The sequence below is a fragment of the Suncus etruscus genome, chromosome 5 (assembly GCF_024139225.1).
Source record: "Suncus etruscus isolate mSunEtr1 chromosome 5, mSunEtr1.pri.cur, whole genome shotgun sequence".
Taxonomy (NCBI): Eukaryota; Metazoa; Chordata; class Mammalia; order Eulipotyphla; family Soricidae; genus Suncus; species Suncus etruscus.
In genome coordinates this window covers 149,246,445-149,265,027 of record NC_064852.1, presented here as the reverse complement: position 1 = coordinate 149,265,027, position 18,583 = coordinate 149,246,445, and the positions used below count along the sequence as shown (strand labels likewise).

Genomic DNA, 18,583 nt, shown 5'->3' with positions numbered 1-18,583 from the left:
CTAGATCAGCTTCTCTTAGCCTCACGTTTCCATAGTCCCACTCTCATTCCCAGCCCTTTTCCTTAGGGTGCCCTATTCTCCTCCTGAGTTGTATCAAGGAGCGGAGGCATGACCATTTTCCCATGTTCTCCCTCACTTTTCTGTTTGTCCCTTTGAGCATTGCTGAGTATATAGTATAGCCCAACAACAAAAGAAGAAAAAAAGAAAGGAGAAAGAGATAGAAGGAAGAAAGGAAGGGAGGAAGGGAGGCAGGAAGAAAGACAAGAAGGAAGGAAGAAAAAAGGAATGAAGGAAGAAAGGAAGGGAATACAGAGGAAGGGAAAAGCGGGAAAATAGAAAAAGAAGAGAGTAGTGACATAGGGGTCCTTTTTGTGACTCAGGAGCACTGTTTTACCTTAAATCAGGAAGCCTGCGAAGTCCAAGGACAAAGATGAGGAATTTTCTGGCTACTCCAGCTAAACTCTGCCCTGTCACAGCACTAGAGCATATGCATCACTGATTTTATCAGTGATAGTGTGCAGATTCTTCTGCGGTAGAAGCTGCCTCCTTCCACCAGGAACAGACAGAACTGAAAGCAAAGCCAAAGGCAACTGCTCCTGGAACCTTGCAGGGACTTGTTGAAAGGGCATGGGAAGCATGAACTTGACATCTCAGCAGACAGAAGCATGTCTCAGCCTGCTTCCCACAGCGCTGCAGGGACGGGCTAGAGATGTAAGAGTCCTTGCTGCCATTTTAGAAATGCAAGCATCTGCCAGTGCAGTCAGAGTGCTTCCGTGTTTCCTATACTTTCCAGACGTAGGAGGTGGCTGCAGGAAAGATCTGGGACCTCATGAAGGACCCGGCCAGTCCTTTTCAAGTGTGACTCTGTTTCTTCTGGCTGTGACCTTTGAAATAGTTACTGAGAACCATTCCATCTAGGTTGTGCTGATAAACAATGACGCTAATGTGTTTTTTTTTTTATATATTTTTTCACTTCTTCCTTTTCTTTCTAAAATATTCAATTGCACTTGTGAGATGTGTACTGGGGGAAAAAAAAGCTAATTTGTTCCAAAGGGGTAAAATTTTCCACTCTTCTGAAAGTGTTTTTTAATTTGGTGAGTCTGGGAAGATTTTTTCTGGGAAGAAAATCATTGCAGACACGTTCTGGGGGTGGAGTGTAAGTACAGCGAGTAAGTCTTGCTTTGCATGTGGCCAAACTGAATTTTAGCACCTCCTGTGGCTTCTGAGCACCACCTGGAGTGATCCTGGAGTGTGGAGCCAGGAGTAATAGTGTGTACCCTCCACACCCAAAACAAGCAAAAACACACTCAAGAAGCTGGAGAAATTGCTCAATGAGTTGGGCTCATGCCTTGCATGCAGCAGGTTCAGTTTTGATCTGGCAGTGATGGTCCCCTGTGCACTGACAGGAGTGACCTCCAAGAACAGAGCCAGAAATAGGCCTTGAGGACTGGGTATGATCTAAAATAAATAATAAATAAATAAACACAAAAACAAACAAAAAACCCCAAAACCAAAAACATAAACCTGAAAAATATCCAGGGGCTGGATATGGCTCGGTGTGTAGAGCCTGTTAGGTTATACCTTATTTTACCTAAAACAAAGATCATCCCTGGTTCCTTTGTCTGTTTGTTTACCACTTGGATTTACCCCAAAACAGAGATTGTCTCACTTGTAAACCTGGGTGGGACTGGCTCAGGATAGTCTGAGCTATCTGTCCTTATTGCCCCACCCAAGGGTGGTCTCTGTACTCAATAAAAAGGGCAGTTCTGGCAGGCTGCTTGCTCTGCCTATGAGGTAGAAGACTGCCAGACTACACGTTTCACCCTCAGCTTGGTTTGGATTATTTCATGTGAGACCCTGATTCAGACTTGTTCACCTGGGGTTGGAGATATGGTGCATGGGGTGATTTTATACTTCCCTTTATATATGAGACTCTGGGTTCAATTCCCAGCACTGTGTAGTCTATTGAACAACACCAGGAACAATCCTGAACAAAGAGCATGGAACAACCTTGGAGTATAGCCAAGCATGGCCCAAAACCAAACCAAACAAACAAAAACTATATTTCACCATATAATCATTGCATGTTGTGTTTTTGTTTTGTTTTTAGGGAGCACACCTGGTGATGCTCAGTGATTACTCCTAGCTCTGCACGCAGGAATTACTCCTAGTGGGCTTGAGGGGACCATATGGGAATCTGAGGACTAACCTTGGGTTGGTCACATGCAAGGCAAATCCCCTACCTGCTATACTATGTGTTTGGCCTGTGCCTTTCTTTTTCATTCCAGTAAAAAGCTTGGTCATATCCAACTTTTTTTTACAAGAATATTATCATAAAATATGCTACAGTTGTATGGTAGTATATGATATATTCAGATGAATACAAGGAGGCAAAGATCTCCAGAGGTTCCAGTCTCCCGGCTGGTTTCCCAAACCCCAGACTTGAGCCTTTGCAATGGGTCTGACCATGCCCCAAGGTTGCCTTCTCTCCTGAACTCAGTCCCAACCCCTAAACCAAATATATGCATTCTTGTGATATGGCCTCCATGTCCCCTGGGCCTGGTACCTCCTTTGCTGCAGAAGTGCCTCTGAGACATAGTTCTCTAGATACTTTGCCCCAAATCAGTTACAAAGAGCCAAAACTAAATCTTCCAACTTTGTCTCTGCCCCAAATTCTAGAACAATTTTGATAGTTGGAGAGGAACAGCCAGTGTTTATTCTTGATTCTCACACTGCTCATCCTTTTTCTAAACTGTTTTTTGATTTGTTTGGGTTTTTCTGTTGGGGGTGGTGGTGTTATGGGGCACCACCTCTAATGCCAAAGATTCTCTCCTGCTTTGTGGAAAGGAGGGGCTGGGTTCCTTCCTTGTTTGCATCAAATTGGAGCTACTAGTGAGTATCAGGCCCTCAATACCTTCTACAGAAACCCAGCACAGTAAAGCTCTGCTTCCCAGCAGCATTACTACTGTTGGCAAAGAGAAGACAGGGAAGCCCAGAGAGATGGCCTAGCCCTGTCACTGGCTCTCCTGATAGCTGGGCTCAGGTCAGACTTATTGGGGAGCAGCTTTCCCAAAGGACTAGGACTTTCATGATGTGGAGCTGCCATCCTCCTTTCTGTAGCATAAAACCCCTTAAGGCAAATGGGTTCCTGCCAATGAGGGAACCATTGCCTGTGCACAGGACTTGACTGAGGGCCCTGGGAGTGCAGCCCTAAGGAGAGGTGATGGTCACCCTTTGCTCCTTCTGTTAGCTCTCCTCTTTGCTCCTTGTCCCTCCATGCTAACAGGGGAAGCCAAGCACATTTTACAGTTGCATTTGCTTCCTTTCCAATTGTTTGCAGTGGGAGAGAACATTGAACACTCTGAGGTCTCTCAGGCAGCATCTTTTTCGGTGAAAGAATAGACTTGGGCCCTCTGCTTTATGGTTCTTTGGCAGGGTCAGGGCTCCCAAGTAGTGCTTCAGAAATCTAGGGACCCCACTGGCAATTCTCAGCCAAGTGGACTGTAGGTTCAGGGACGCAAGGTTGTTTGAGCTTTGTAGTACCAGGAATATGGGACCACCAAGGAGTGCTGGGGCCTTTTTGGGGAACTCCTGGTGGTGCTAGGAGCAGCTCTATGGCATCATCCAGAGATTCCAGAAATGAAATGAAGGTTGAGTACATTCGAAGCATGTACCCTAACCCTGTGCTAACTTCCCTAACCCCAAAGACTCTTTCTACAAACACATCTTGGAGGAAAAGCACAGACCAAGTATGGGAATGAAAAAGACAGGCAGGCTTCTTGTCTTCCAGGAGCCAGGCTAGAAAGACAGGCAGGTATGGAAGAAATAATTCCAGTTTCCTCCAGAGAGGAAATTCAAGGGCTGGTAAAGGGAACAGAAGGACCCTCTGTTAGCATAGGAGGGAAGGCACTGGCCTTGCATGTGGCCACAATGATTAAGACCCTGGCTTCTCTGAGAATCTGTGCTTCAGAGCTTTAGAACCGTCTAGAAGCTTTGGTTTAGGTCCAATTGTAATTTGCTGGGCAAGAGTTTGGGATCTGTGAGGAATTCAAAGTAGTTAAGTGTCAGAGCCAAGGCTTGTTAGTCTGGCACAGCAGGGTTCAGCTTCCTCCTTTGCTAGATTCTTGGACCCATTGTTTCCCCCAGCAAGTAGAGTGACTTAGACAAAAAGTCTAGGTATGGTTCGCTTGCACGGAGGTTCCACTAGCTCACAAAAGACAGCAGAGGGGACCTTTCCATTGAGGGGGCTGCTGTGTGGTCAACCCTATTCAGGGTCAGAGGCAAGCTGGGGTTAGAAGATGCAGCTAGCAAGGGCATGCGCCCCAGCAGCTGGGGAAAATGCTGCGTCGCAGCAAAGTCCATTTAATAGTGATTTTACATGACAATTTATAGAGTTCCACAGAGAGGCAGTATAAAAAGTCATTTCTTTGAACACCAAATGTTTACATTAGATATAGATTTGTTCATTACACTTGTATATGTCTCAAGGACATATAGAAGTGACAGGTAGGCAGGTCTCCTGGGGTCTGAGCAAGGCAGCAAGCATTAACAGGGAGCAGGGTGGGGGTGAGCATACCAGGAACCCATCTTTGGAAATGTCAGGGTGTTTTTAGAGCCAGAAATATGGCTTTTAGTTATAAAGGGTACCCCACAGGTAAGCCTCACCCCTCAGGTCGAGCTACCTCAGGGGGCTGAGAGGTGGCAAAATGCAGCAAGGGATTTAAGGAAACACACATTTAGTTGTCCCCAGCTGTATTCAAGTCAAGGTTTCTAAGCTAGGGACCACTACCCCCCCCCCCCCCATAAGGAGATCAATAATCAGATGGGGAAGTGTGAGATGAGGAAGGCAGGTCATGAAAAAAAAAATCTGGTATTAGTGAAATGAAGCCCTCACAACCAAACATTCATTGAAACTCAAGCACATCACACATTCAAGGCATTTTTGGCAGAGCTGGCCTGGGTTGCGTTTCTTGGTAAAATGTGATTGTGTATGGAAAAGGCTAGAGAAGCCCTGGGCTGAAAAGTAACTTGTTTGATCCTGCCATCAGGCTCTGTGGATAAGAAAATACCCTCAGGATCTGTTCTGCCCAGAAAGGATAAGATACCCTATGAATTAGCTCTAAAACAACACTTAAGTGACTTTCCTTTATTTAGATGCTACTGTGTATGGACTCCTGATAGCCCGGTTCTAAGAAGGGGGACCATGATTCATCGTGAGCGTGCCCGTGTGGTAATGATATGAGCTAACAAAGTGCATGTCAAACTAAAGTCTGGCTCTAGCTCCAGCTCTAGGTTCCTATTCAGGTGACAGCCTCTTCAACCTCTATTTTCTCTTCTGGGCAATCTTGGGGTACTAGTGGCGGATGATAATCACCTTCAGCCAGGCAGCCATGATAGGAAGCAGAACTGGGGTCCCAGGCCATCAATCCTTGCAGGTATTTATCCATCTTTTCCTTCCAGGCTCTGAACAGAAGCCTGGCACTTCCCAGAAGCCAAACAGAATATTGGTCTCCAGTTGTCCTCTTTCCTCACCCTTGCCTGTGATCTTCTTTATTTCCTTTAGTTTGTGGAACATTCCAGCTCACCATGTTTGTAAATGATACCAGTAGAAATGTAGAGGCAGTCTAGCCTTAGTAAGGTAATTGACTTGCACACATGCAACCCCAGTATGATCAATGAATGGCACCACATAGGGGACCCTGCCAGGAGTGACACCCCCCCACCCCCCAGCACAGCCTTGACTCTAGGCAGTCAACAATCTACTTCCTTGTTCCTTGTTCCTGGAGTTGTCTCTTTCTGGACATTACATAAAAATAGAATCAGATTCCCACGTTCTTGGTACCTTGTTTTTTTTAACCTCACATCTCACTTTCAGAGATCTCAGAACTGTAGCCCTATTTTTGTACTTTGATTTTGCTTATGGCCAATAAATACTGTTGAACCAGCAGTGAATTGAGGTTCCTTTTTCCCCACATCTACTTCAGCACTGGTGGTTTTTATTCTTTTGAATGTGTGCCAGCCTCACTCATGTCCCTCATCAGTTTTAAAACTTTGTGTATTTTAGGATGACACAATCAGAAGTAATCAGGATTTATTCCTGTCTCTGCACTCACGATCAGGGTACCATATGGGACACCAGGGATTGAACCTGGTTGAGTGCATGCAAGGCAAGACTCCCACTCTCTGCGCTATCACTTCAGCCCTCCTCTCACCATTTTAATAGTGGTTTCTTATATTTAACTACTCAGAAGTCACATAGTAGCTGCCTGCACATTGTTTGTGATCAAAATTGCTTATCGGATTGAAGTTCTTGTTCTTCTTGAAAAGGAGAAGACAGATTGTCTGCAAGAGGCTGAGTCATTGTAGTTTATTTAGTTTATTTCTCTGTTCTGACAAAATGATCATCTGCCATATGTTTAGGGCTAGAGAGTAGATAGTGTCTGATGAGCCAGGATCTCATCTCGTAGGACTCTAGAACATTCTTTCTTACAAAGCTGCTCCTGGCTTAACCTTTGGTTCTTAGCCACTCTGGGAAGCGACTTACCACTAGTTTTTATGACACAGAAGAGACTTGGTGATCACCTTCTTCTAGGGATGCTAGGTGCTTGGATTCAGACAGAACTACCTCCGAGCATACTGTCCCTATGACTTCCAGCTACCATGTTCAAAGCCTAGGCTCTGCCCTCCCTGCCAATTTCCAAAACAGCCAGCACATTGGCAAGAAGCCATGAGCTATAATTCCTCAGCAAGCGTCGCACACTGCTGGTTCCCATCTTTTGGCAAAGGCAGTGATTTGGCTTGTCTTCTGGAGGGAATGCAAATTTTGTGAAGGGCTTCCCTGCAAGGATCCATGCCTTAAGGGCCCATGCATTTCCTTGGGTTCTCCATGGAAAGGTCCATCAATGGGCATTTTGCAGCCCACCCTTCAGAGCCCAGGCTCTGTCTATCTGCCAGGAGCCTGTGCTTGAAGCGCAGGATGCAGATTCCTGACCTCATAGCTGTGTGAATGGGATCCTGGCCTCTTTGAGACTCATGTTTTGAGACATGAATGAAGGAACTTGCCTTTAATCAGACACCCCAGGAGATGCCCTCTGTAGTCTAAGAACCTCATTCTGGGAGCATTTTGGGAAGGAAATGGGAACATTTTTTTTTTTTTTTTTGGTTTTTGGGTCCCACCCAGCAGTGCTCAGGGGTTACTTCTGGCCCCATGCTCAGAAATCACTCTGGCAGGCTCGGGGGACCACATGGAATGTCTGGATTCGAACCAATGACCTTCTGCATGAAAGGCAAATGCCTTACCTCTATGCTATCTCTCCGGCCCCGGAAATGGGAACATTTGCCACTACCAGCTCTGGAGACATGCAAACCCTCAGTTGAGTTATATTGTTCCCTCTCCTGTGAAATTAGGGGAACACTCCCACAGCCCAGGCAGCTGGGGGTGGCCTGGATGGAACTCCAGGTTTCTTAATGTGGCGGTACCTATCATCTATCTATCTATCTATCTATCTATCTATCTATCTATCTATCTATCTATCTATCTATCTATCTATATCTATCTATCTACCTACCTATCTATCTATCTATCTACCTATCTATCTATCTATCTCTATCTATCTACCTACCTACCTACCTACCTACCTATCATCTATCTATCTATCTATCTATTTATCTATCTATCTATCTATCTATCTATGTATCTATCTATCATCTATCTATCTATCTATCTATGTATCTATGTATCTATCTATCTGTCTGTCTATCTATCTATCATCTATCTATCTATCTATGTATCTATGTATCTATCTATCTGTCTATCTATCTATCTATCATCTATCTGTCTGTCTGATTATTTATATATTTATTTAAGAGTAAATGTATTGAATTACCAGGAATGACAAAGTTAGTCCTGATTGAGTTTCAAGGTACTATGTTCAAGCACCATCCCTTCACTAGGGTCCATTTCCCTCCACCAATGCCTGAGGTGATTTTCAATGTTTCCCAGCAGCACCGTCTAGCACTCTTGGTGCCTAATAGAGTCAGGAATAAAGTTCATGAAGTCTATGAAACTTGAATTTCTAAAGAACAACCATGAGCTTAGAGTCTTACATCTCACAGTGCAATGTAGAAAGAATTATGGTTCCTTGACAGAGAACCCCATGTTTCAACCTTCACACAACCCCCAGAAAAATGGAAGGGCTCCCCAAATTTGTTTAAGGAATCTTCTTTCTCCTTTACATCACTGGTGTCGGTTTTTCTTGCTTGCAGTCAGACTCATCAAACTCTTTCCTGTCATGAAGCCATAAAACTATGACCCTCTCAGGCTTTGCTTGGTCCTGTTCCTCTCTGAGAGGGAGAGTGGGAAATGGGCTCCAGGTGCCCCTGGTACCCCTGCAGGGAGGGAATAGGGGGAAAAAAAGCTCATCCACACAGTAGTCCTCTGTAGGCAGTGGTACTCATTAGCTAGTGGCACTCAAGTAGAAGCAAGTGGGCAAGAATGGTCATTCAGGCAAAGGATAGACAAGTCATTGTGGGTGGTATATAAACACTGCCAGGGGCCCAGATTCCTAGATGCAGATCTGGAAGTGGGCATTTAGTGTCAGTGATTCCTAGAGTCATATCTGGAAGTAAAAGCTCATGAAGGAGGGAGAGGGAGATGCAGGAGGAGTGAGGGGAAAGAGAAGGAGGAGCCAGATACAAATTTTGTTTTAGTATTAGCATAGACTCAGCCTGATTCCATGGGTTGTTTTGTTGTGTAGGAACAACTTGTCTTCACCTCTACACCATCAAAATGACCAAGACACTTGGTCAATCTGTTCTCATAAGTCCTTCCTTCCTTCCATGACATTCTTCTCATTTCTATAATCCAGGGCCCAGGGTTCACCACCACTTTATTTTTGTTTTGTCTCTAGATATCACAGGCAAATAAGAACATCTGGTTATTTGTCCTTCTCCCTGAATTACTATTTTGAGTGAAATTCAATGGTGAGACTATTCAATCAAATTAATTCGACTATGTCCTCATATTTGTTTTGGGAGGGACATAGGCTTCCGAAATGTCCTCGCAAAGAATTTATGTAATAAAAACTCTGTGTGGGGCCGGAGAGCTAGCATGGAGGCAGGGCATTTGCATTGCATTCAGAAGGATGGTGGTTTGAATCTTGGCCTCTCATATGGTCCCCCGAGCCTGCCAGGAGCGATTTTTGAGCCGAGAGCCAGGAGGAACCCCTGAGCGCCACTGGGTGTGACCCAAAAACCAAAAAAAAAATATATATATATATACCCCAAAACTCTTCTACCCACCTCTAGGTATTTAGATGTGGGAAGTAGGTCTGCTTCAGGACTTTTTCCTAAGGAGATTAAGATAAAGTCTGAATTTCAAGGAGTTGCATGACAATGACACTTATGAAAAGTGTAAAAACAGATGTCCGATTCAAGGGGACCAGGTGAATATAATGGTGACATTTACCAGCATCCACACAGTGACAAAACTTGAGTGACAAATAAGAGATTGATATGGCATGGAGATATGCCAGTGATATATCATTCAGTGAAAGTTGCAGGATACAAACTTTTTTTTTTTTTTTTTTTTTTTTTGGTTTTTGGGTCACACCCGGCAGTGCTCAGGGGTTATTCCTGGCTCCAGGCTCAGAAATTGCTCCTGGCAGGCACGGGGGACCATATGGGATGCCGGGATTCGAACCGATGACCTCCTGCATGAAAGGCAAACGCCTTACCTCCATGCTATCTCTCCGGCCCCAGGATACAAACTTTTAAAGTCATTTAAACATGTTTTTTGTTTGTTTGTTTTGAGGGGAAGGGATAACATACCTGACTAAGTGCTAAAGGATCACTTCTGACAGGTTTTGGGGGAGCCTAGATGGTATCAGGGATGAAATCGAATTGGCCATGCGAAGAACACATGCTTTTTCTCCTGTAATGTCTCTCTGATCCTAACACTGTCTTTTTATGAAAAATTCAAAATTTGGGGGCTTCACCCTGTAGAGCTCAGGGGTTACTCCTGACTCTGTGCTCAGAAATTACTCAGATATCATATGGCATGCTGAGAATTGAACCTGGGCCTTTCCCGGAGCGGCCGCATGCAAGGCAAATGCCCTACCACTGTGCTATTGCTCCAGCCCCTAAAAATCAAAATTTAAAAAGCCCCAGTCCTGTTCTTGGAAGAAAGAAGGACTCTGCATGGTGGGATTTCAGGATGTTTGTTTTTTTCTTTTTACCCACCCCTGTCCCTGGGGATTCTTGTGCGAGCCTGCAGCCTCTCCTCTTCCCTCCCTAGGTGTGCTAGAAGATGGACTGGCCTCCAATGGGGCACCCCGCTCTGCAATCTCCAACCCAGAAAAGAAGATAAGCTGTGGAACACAGTGTTCCCACCCACAGAGCCTGGCCTCAGGCCTCCGGACCGCAGAGGTAAGGCCCACCTCCCACAAATCCACCTGGGCTGGAGGAAGGGAGGTAAAACCCATGTCAGCCCAGGGAAAATCACTATACACAAAATATCAGGCTCTTCCCCCCATAATCTCACTCCAAACCCCATCTTGGAAGTTGTTTTTTCATCTAAAGTGGGGTCCTGGGTATCTCATGGGCGGGGGGCAATGTATGCTGCCAAGTCACTCTTGTCCCAGGACCTGCCTTTCTGGCTCTGCTCTTCTGGGCTGTGAGGACTGTACAGATTATAGGAACTAGACAAGGCCAGACTTTGGCCCTTCTTTGGGAGTTGCTAGGGAAAGAGTGAGCATAGTATTGAGACAGAAGACAAGGCACTTAACTTCAGATCTTCCTGCTCGAAGGCCCGAATAATTACACAGTAGGGAGAGGGTACTGGTCTTGCACAGGCTGACTCAAGTTCAATCCCTGATATCTCATATGGTTCCCTGAGCCCTGCAAGGAGCGATCCCTGAGCACCACCGTGTATGTCCTAAATATCAAACCACAAAATAATAAAAGGTCCCCAAGAACCAAAAATAGATCCTTCTGTTAGATGGGCACGGGGAGGCCTCCAGGTTGCATAAGTTGAGGATTCTGGGACTCCAGAACATGGCTGGAGAGATAATATGGGGATGAGGCACTTGTTTTGCACCTAGCCAACCCTGGTTCAATCCCCACAAACCCATAAGATCCTCTGAGCACAGAGCCAGGAGTAAGCCCAGAGCGTTGCTGGGTGTGGCTCCAAAATCTTTGTGTCTTCAGGCCTCTACAAAGTGGCAGTGGACCAAGAGATCCTCCCTCTAACTGGCTCCCTCAACAGAATCTTCTTCATCAGTGCTATCTGAGCTATGGAATTGTCCCATGACAGCTTCCAGGGGCAGGGATTAACTTTAGGGGAGGACAGGGCCTTCCTGTCGCCCGGGGGCCTCCTTTCTCATCTTCCTGTTTTAGACTTAAATTTTATTTTGTTTGTTTGGGGCCACACCTGGCAATGTTCAGGGCTTACTTCTATCTTTGCACTCAAGAATCACTCCCGGCAGTGCTCAGGGGTCCATATGTAGTGCAGGCAACCAAAACCATATCAAGTTCTTTACCTCCCTTTACTATTGCACCATCCCTGGATGTATTTATTTATTTTAATTTTTTATTCCTGTATTTAAATTATCTACAAACATGTATATACACCTATGTATATATTTGTATGTATACATTATGTGTATATGTAAATATATATATATATATATATATATATATATATATATATTTGGGGCCACACACAGGGTGCTCCTGGCTCTGTGTTCAGGCATCACTCCTAATGGGGCTTGGGAGCCCCTGTGGGGTTTCAGGGAACAAACTAGAGTCATCTACATGCAAGGCAAGAGCCTTAGCCCCTGCACTATTTCTCTAGCTTAGAGATAACACAGTTGTAGGGCATTTACCTTGAAACTTGGGTTCGATTCCCAGCATCCCATATGGTCCCCTGAGCCTACCAGGAGTGATTTCTTTTTGCTTGTTTGTTTTTGGTTTTTGGTTTTGGGGCCACACCCAGTGATGTTCTGGGCTTATTCCTGGCTATGCTCTCAGAAATCGCCCCTGGCTTGGGGGACCATATGGGATGCTGGGGATAGAATCATGGTGTGTTCTAGGTTAGCGCATGCAAGGCAAATGCCCTACCGACTGCGCCACCACTCCGGCCACCAGTAGTGATTTCTGAGCACAGAGTCAGGAGTGACCCCTGAGCACTGCCAGGTGTGTCCCAAAACCAGAGAAAAACAACTCCCCCAAACCACTCCAAAATAAATAAAACTATTTTCCAGCTTGTCCCTCCTCGACCTTAGTTTCCCCAGGAAAGCCTGTTAGCTTCTCACAGTGGTTCTCCTAGGAGCTTCAGACCACCTGGCCGAGATATTTTTTAGGGAGGCTAAACCCAACAGTGCTTGGGGTTACTCCTGACTCTGCACTCAGGAACAGCTCCTGGTGGTGTCAGGAGGATGTCAGGGATAGAACCCAGGTCGGTTGTATGCAAGATCCTATCCACTGTACTTTATCTCTGGCTCCTGGCTGAGCTATTTTTAAAACATTCCTTTTCTGGAAGAATACTATACGCCCTCCTCTCGGAGCCTTTCAAAAACTTTTGTGATCTAGGCAACCTTGGCTAGCCCAGGACAATCTCCTAATAATTTCCCTGCCATGCTCTTGAGATCCATCATCCATCTAACATCACTGAGCCTCAGAAGGTGCCTGCGGTGTGCCAAGGATCCAACAGAGTTCGGGAAGGCACGCCTGTCCTTTGCTCCAAAGTAGATACCAATGAGAAGGGGGCTGAAAGGGAAAGTCATAACACAGAACTAATGAATAGTGCTATGGGCCCTGAAGGACATCCATTCGAAAGGCCCTGATAGGGGAGGGCAGGCCAGGGCAGTGAAGAGCCAGGAGGGGCTACAGAATTGCTGATGCTGAGAGAGCTGCCACACAACATGTTCTGAGCCATTTAGTGCCCAAATTTCAGCAGACCCTCCCTGCTTCCTTTCTGCAGTTCCTCCAGCTGCTGTCTCACTCCCAGTCTTATTAGGCGCCATCTGGCAAAACAAAACAAAACGAAAAAAGAACGTGACTGCAACACTCTTTCACACATTGGAACCCAATGAATTATTAGGTACTGTTGCTTCCTCTTATCTAATTAATGTATTTATTTGTCCTTGGAATTCTTCAAGCCCCCTGCACCCTTTCAGCTGCACCCGGTGAGGTGTTGCTCTGGTCTCTTCTCCCAGCTCCATCTTCATCTCCAGTTCTATCCTTAGTTCCTTCCGCAGCGCCATTCCCAACCCCACCTCCAGCTCCTCCCTCCAGCTTCTTCCCTGGGCCATGAGTCCCAGAAGAAGGTCTTGTCCTGGCTGCTTCTCTACTGCTCATGAATTGGGTAGAAAGTGTGAGCAGCCTCAGAATTTGCTCCCCAGCTGAATATACATTCCTTGGTCTCAGGTTCTCATCACACAGAAATTCCTCATTCCCAGAAATGGTTGTTAGCTGTGGTACTGAGCAGACCTGGTTCCAGACATGAAGCTGGCCTCACTTCATGTCTCCAAACACCCTCATCTTCTATGGTTCTTTTGGTTTGTTTTGGGACCACACCCTACAGTATTCAGGGTTTATTCCTGACTGCATAGAATCACTCATGGCAGATCAGAGGCCCTTATGGAGAAAGAGGGATCAAACCTAGCTCTGCCACATACAAGGCGAGCACTCTTCTTTTGATTATTGTTCTGACCCCTGACCTTGTGGTTCATGATCAGGTTCTTGATCTTGTCCAGGTTAAGGAATTTGCTGATGTAGCTCTGACCCAATCTTTTGCTCTCCCTCCCCTTTCCTAGGGTCCCTGGGCAGGTTGTGGTTCAGGGCAGTGGAGGGGCCTGAGCAGGAAGGAGTGGAGCATCCCCCATGCCTCCCTGAATGATAGGCATAGGAGAGATATAGGCAGCAAAAGAAGGGAGAGGACAAAAGAAGTCATAGGGGACCCAAGACCCACTACATCCATTAGCCTGATGCCACATTAGTTAACCTGACAGCACAGCCGTTCATCTGACACCTGGTTGCTCTATGAGATGGAGCCTAGGACTGGAAACAATTTATCAGAATAGAGAAGTGGTGTGTGTGTGTGTGTGTGTGTGTGTGTGTGTGTGTGTGTGTGTGTGTGTGTGTGTGAGATCTATTCATGTGCCTGTATGATGCTCAGGACTTACTCCTGGCTCTGTGTTTAGAAATCACTTTTGGCAATACTCAGGATGAGTGCTGGGGTCATCCACTGTGGTCAACTGCATGCAAAGCAAGTGCCTTCCTGGCTGTACTATCTTTCTAGCCTGCGAATGGATACATTTGTTTATGTCACAGAAACTTCTGGGCCCAATGGCTTATATTCTCTGGCTTGTCTTTCCCCAGAAGTTCCTCTTATCAAAGATTTGGCTATTCAATTGAAGTAGTGGTGGTGATAGGCATCAGCTTGGAAAAATAAGAAGGTTTTGGGCCTGGAGAGATAGCACAGTGGCGTTTGCCTTGCAAGCAGCCGATCCAGGACCAAAGGTGGTTGGTTCGAATCCCGGTGTCCCATATGGTCCCCCGTGCCTGCCAGGAGCTATTTCTGAACAGACAGCCAGGAGTAACCCCTGAGCAACGCCGGGTATGGCCCAAAAAGCAAAAACAAAAACAAAAACAAAAAACAGAAAAAAAAGAAGGTTTTGCCCTTAAATTGGGTGTTTTGACTGACACTACAGAATTGTAATTAACAACTATAATTGGAATCAGATTCCTGGAATGTGGTCAATCCGGGGTTGGGGTCGTAGCTCAACGGTAGAGTGCATGTCTTGAGTTTAATCTCCAGCACTGCCTGACTTATGAGTATAGTTGATTGTGGTCGCTGATGGTCCTTAGTACCTCCAGGCATGACCAATATAAAAAATTAAAGTAGAAAGAACTGAAGAGATAGCACAGTGGATAGGGTGCTTGCTTTGCAAGGGACCAACCTGGTTTCAGTCCCTAGAACCCTATATTGCCCTCTGATCCCCTCCAGGAGTGATTCCTGAGCACAAATTCGTTTTACTTATTTGGGGAGAAATAGGCCACATCATGTGCTGCTTAGGGGCTACTGCTGCCTCTGTACTCAGGAGTAATGCTTGGTGGTACTCAGGGGGACATCTGGTGCCAGGGATTCAAACCCGAGTGCATGGACTGCAAGGCAAGTGCTTAAACCTCTGTGCTATCACTCTGCCCCACCCTCATATTAATTTTTAAAATAATCTCTTTATTTAAATACCGTGATTACAAACATAATTGTAGTTGGGTTTCAGTCATAATAAGAACACCCCCCCCTTCACCTGTGCAGCCTTCTCATATATCATTGCTATTGTGCTATTATTACCCATTTTATAGATTAGAAAGGTTAGGGTTAGCGGGGTTAGAAAGTGAATTAAATTCTGGGAGCAAATCAAATTTTGAGTCCAAAGCTCAAAGCCTGAACCCTGTGACTCAAACTAACTCTGAGACCTTTCCCACCTTTCACCCTTGGGTGCTTAAATAAACCCATTTATTCATTAGCATTGCTGGATGGGGAATTCCCAATGCAGACTCTATGTTGGGTTAGTATTAGAAATTCAACAGAAAAAAGAAATTCAACAGAGAGGGCCAAAGTGATGGTACAGTGGTAGGGTATTCGCCTTGCACACAGCTGATCCTGAGTTTGATCTCCAGTATCCCATATGGTCCCCTGAGCCTGCCAGGAGCTATTTCTGAGTGCAGAGCCAGGAGTAACCCCTGAGCGCTGCCGGTGTGGCCCCCAAACAAACAAAAATAAATAAATAGATTACATTATATTTTTAAAAAAAAAGAAATTCAACAGAGCAATCTATGAGAAGGAACATATTATATTATTATAATATATCTACAATTCTATATATTAAATATAGCATCTGTGATATGTGTATTTGTGTGTGGCCTGTGCCTGTACCTGTGTGGTGCTCAGGACTTACTCCTGGCTCTGTGATCAGGAATCATTCTTGGCAGTAATCAGGCTACAGTGCTGGGGATGAAACTGGGGTCGGCTGCTTGCAAGGCCTTCCCTGCTCTACTATCTTTTCAGCCTGGGAATGCATTTGTTTATGCCACAGACACTTCTGGGACAATGGCTTATATTCTTGTCTTTCCCTCAAAGTTTCGCTTGTTGAAGAGTTGTTTCTTCATATGTGTGTGCGCATATAGATATATATGTCTATATAGTGTTTGTTTTTGTAAGCTATTCTTTTTTAACTTGATTTTAAAAAGGTATCGAATAGTTGACATAGGTGAAAACACACCACACTTTATTTAAAGAAAATATATCACATAGTTGACATAGGTGACCCTGATACATTTGTTTTCAGATAAATGAGAGCAAGGTTATTTAACAAAAGAATAGAAAGAAAAAAGGAAGAGAAGAAGGTTTAAGATGAAAGATAGGGCCCGGAGAGATAGCACAGCGGTGTTTGCCTTGCAAGCAGCCGATCCAGGACCAAAGGTGGTTGGTTCGAATCCGAGTGTCCCATATGGTCCCCCGTGCCTGCCAGGGGCTATTTCTGAGCAGACAGCCAGGAGTAACCCCTGAGCACCACTGGGTGTGGCCCAAAAACCAAAAAAAAAAAAAAAAAAAAGATGAAAGATAAAGAAAAAAGTAAAGTAGCAAACACATTTGTGAAAATTATTTTATATCTAAAGAAATTATTAATACAGTAATAGAAAGTTCAGTAAGCCCTGGCTAGCTGTCCATTCTGATAAATTAATGTGTTTCTAATGAGATGACAGCGTTAAGCAAATGAAGTTGTTCAGAAATTCAAAGCATTACTGGTTTTTAGGGGTGTATTCTCAGCTGCCAGGCTCCCAGAAGAAGGCAAATGCAGGGGGAGGGTATTCATACTCATTCCAAAAAGCCCTGACGAGATCAGCCCAAATACTGGCATACCTGAAGTTGAGTCACATTGGTGTCCCTGAAAGGAATCACAGAAGGATGTGAGGCAGGGCCATTGGGAAAATAGGTGATTCTGAGTAATGGATGCAGCAGGTGTGGCTTCAGCAGGGCAGAGGCTGGCCTGCCCTTTTGTCCAAGATGGCCACTTGTAAGCCATTCTTTCTGCTCCTGATGTGTACGCACATGTGTAAAGCAATCTTGATAATCTTTCTTTTTTTGTCTGTTTTGTTTTGAGTCCACACCTTGTGGTGCCCAGGATTACTCCTAGCTCTGTGCTCAGAAATTACTCCTGCAAGGCTCACGGGGACCATGTAGGATCCTGGGGGATCAAATCTGAGTGGGCTGTATGCAAGGCAAATGCCCTCTTTACTGTGCTATCACACCCAATAATCTTGAAATTCATGCACATTGAGAGATCTTTGGCTATATCTCAATAACTCAGTGCTTGGTATTCAACTTTTTAACAGGCTAAAAGAGATGCTAAGCAAATGCTTACAGAAGAAGCCAGTACGAGTATCGCTGCCACCATCCGACCAGTGGACAGGAATCATAGGCTTGTCAAGAATTGTGTCGACTAGCAGCATGTTGGATAAGAAGAACATACACATGGCTGGGGTGCCTCTCATGTAATGGAGCCCATCGAGGACTCATCAAGCAGAGGAGGACTCTTCTGGGAGAGTTTCTATAAGGGCATCTTCCCCAGCAGCCAGAGAAGCTGGCACTGCAGGGCTGTCTCAGTCTCACACACCCAGTAAATATGCCATCACAGCCCTCGCCTTGGGTATCAAACTGCAAAGGAATCACAGAGTAGCCTCTTTGCAACTCCAGCACCCACATCCAGGGTGAATATAGGGCTCAAAGCTTGGGCCAGTTTGGGACAAGTAGGAGAAAATTCTTGGGTCCTGGATACACGTACACACATCAATTCTCCACCCTCACAGCTGGACAGGGAGCACTGGTTCAGGTTTGGTCACTCTTCTTGTTCTTTCTTTTTTGAAAAATCTCCTACTCAGAGTTAACAGTGATTTCCTGAAAGGTTGATCTTCACCCAACTCTCAGACCATATGTAGGAGAAAAATCAAGAAAAAGGGTGGCCCCCTTATATTCTTATTTTTTTAGTTTCAGTAGGAAAGAGAGTTGGACCCAAGTTCACACAAAGGAACCCTACATGCAGCTCTCATGTATCCTTGTGGTGAGGGTATGTCTATGGTATGTATTTCTCATCTGCCTCAGTGTTGTCCCTCCCACTCACTTTTGTTCTTGTATCCCCCATGTCACACATCAGGCCATCAGACAAGAGTCCCTTGTGGTCAACATATCTGACCCAGAAACCTATTGTAGACCTAATGAGGTTCTACTTTCTGTTCTGTATTCATGGTTTTTCATCTCCATTCGCTGTGGCCCTGAATGTTTTCTCTTTCAATCTGTCATTTATAATAGTTGACAAAAAAAAACTCAACACTACCCACAAATGGGAGGTCACCCAGCACCCACGGGCTCCCTCCCACTCAGTTTCTCTATACAAAGCCCAGGAACTGGAGTTATTAGTGTACCCATTTCCCCACTAAATCCAGACACTCTCTGTGAGACACTAGTTAGCTACTGTTTTGCTGGGAATATAATAATTTTCTAACATAGCGTTGGGCCTGT

The 18,583-nt window shown here is 45.2% G+C and overlaps 1 protein-coding gene across 1 annotated transcript in view; it reads left to right on the top strand.

The window, feature by feature from the left end:
* Nucleotides 1–17,943, top strand: part of BAALC (BAALC binder of MAP3K1 and KLF4) — a 34,203-nt gene extending 16,260 nt beyond the window's left edge. The window contains exons 2-3 of the mRNA XM_049773940.1: nucleotides 10,295–10,425; nucleotides 17,401–17,943. Of these exons, the coding sequence (XP_049629897.1) occupies nucleotides 10,295–10,425; nucleotides 17,401–17,511 (242 nt within the window). The 3' untranslated portion in view covers nucleotides 17,512–17,943. The remainder of the gene's footprint in view (nucleotides 1–10,294; nucleotides 10,426–17,400) is intronic.
* Nucleotides 17,944–18,583: the final 640 nt, after the last annotated feature.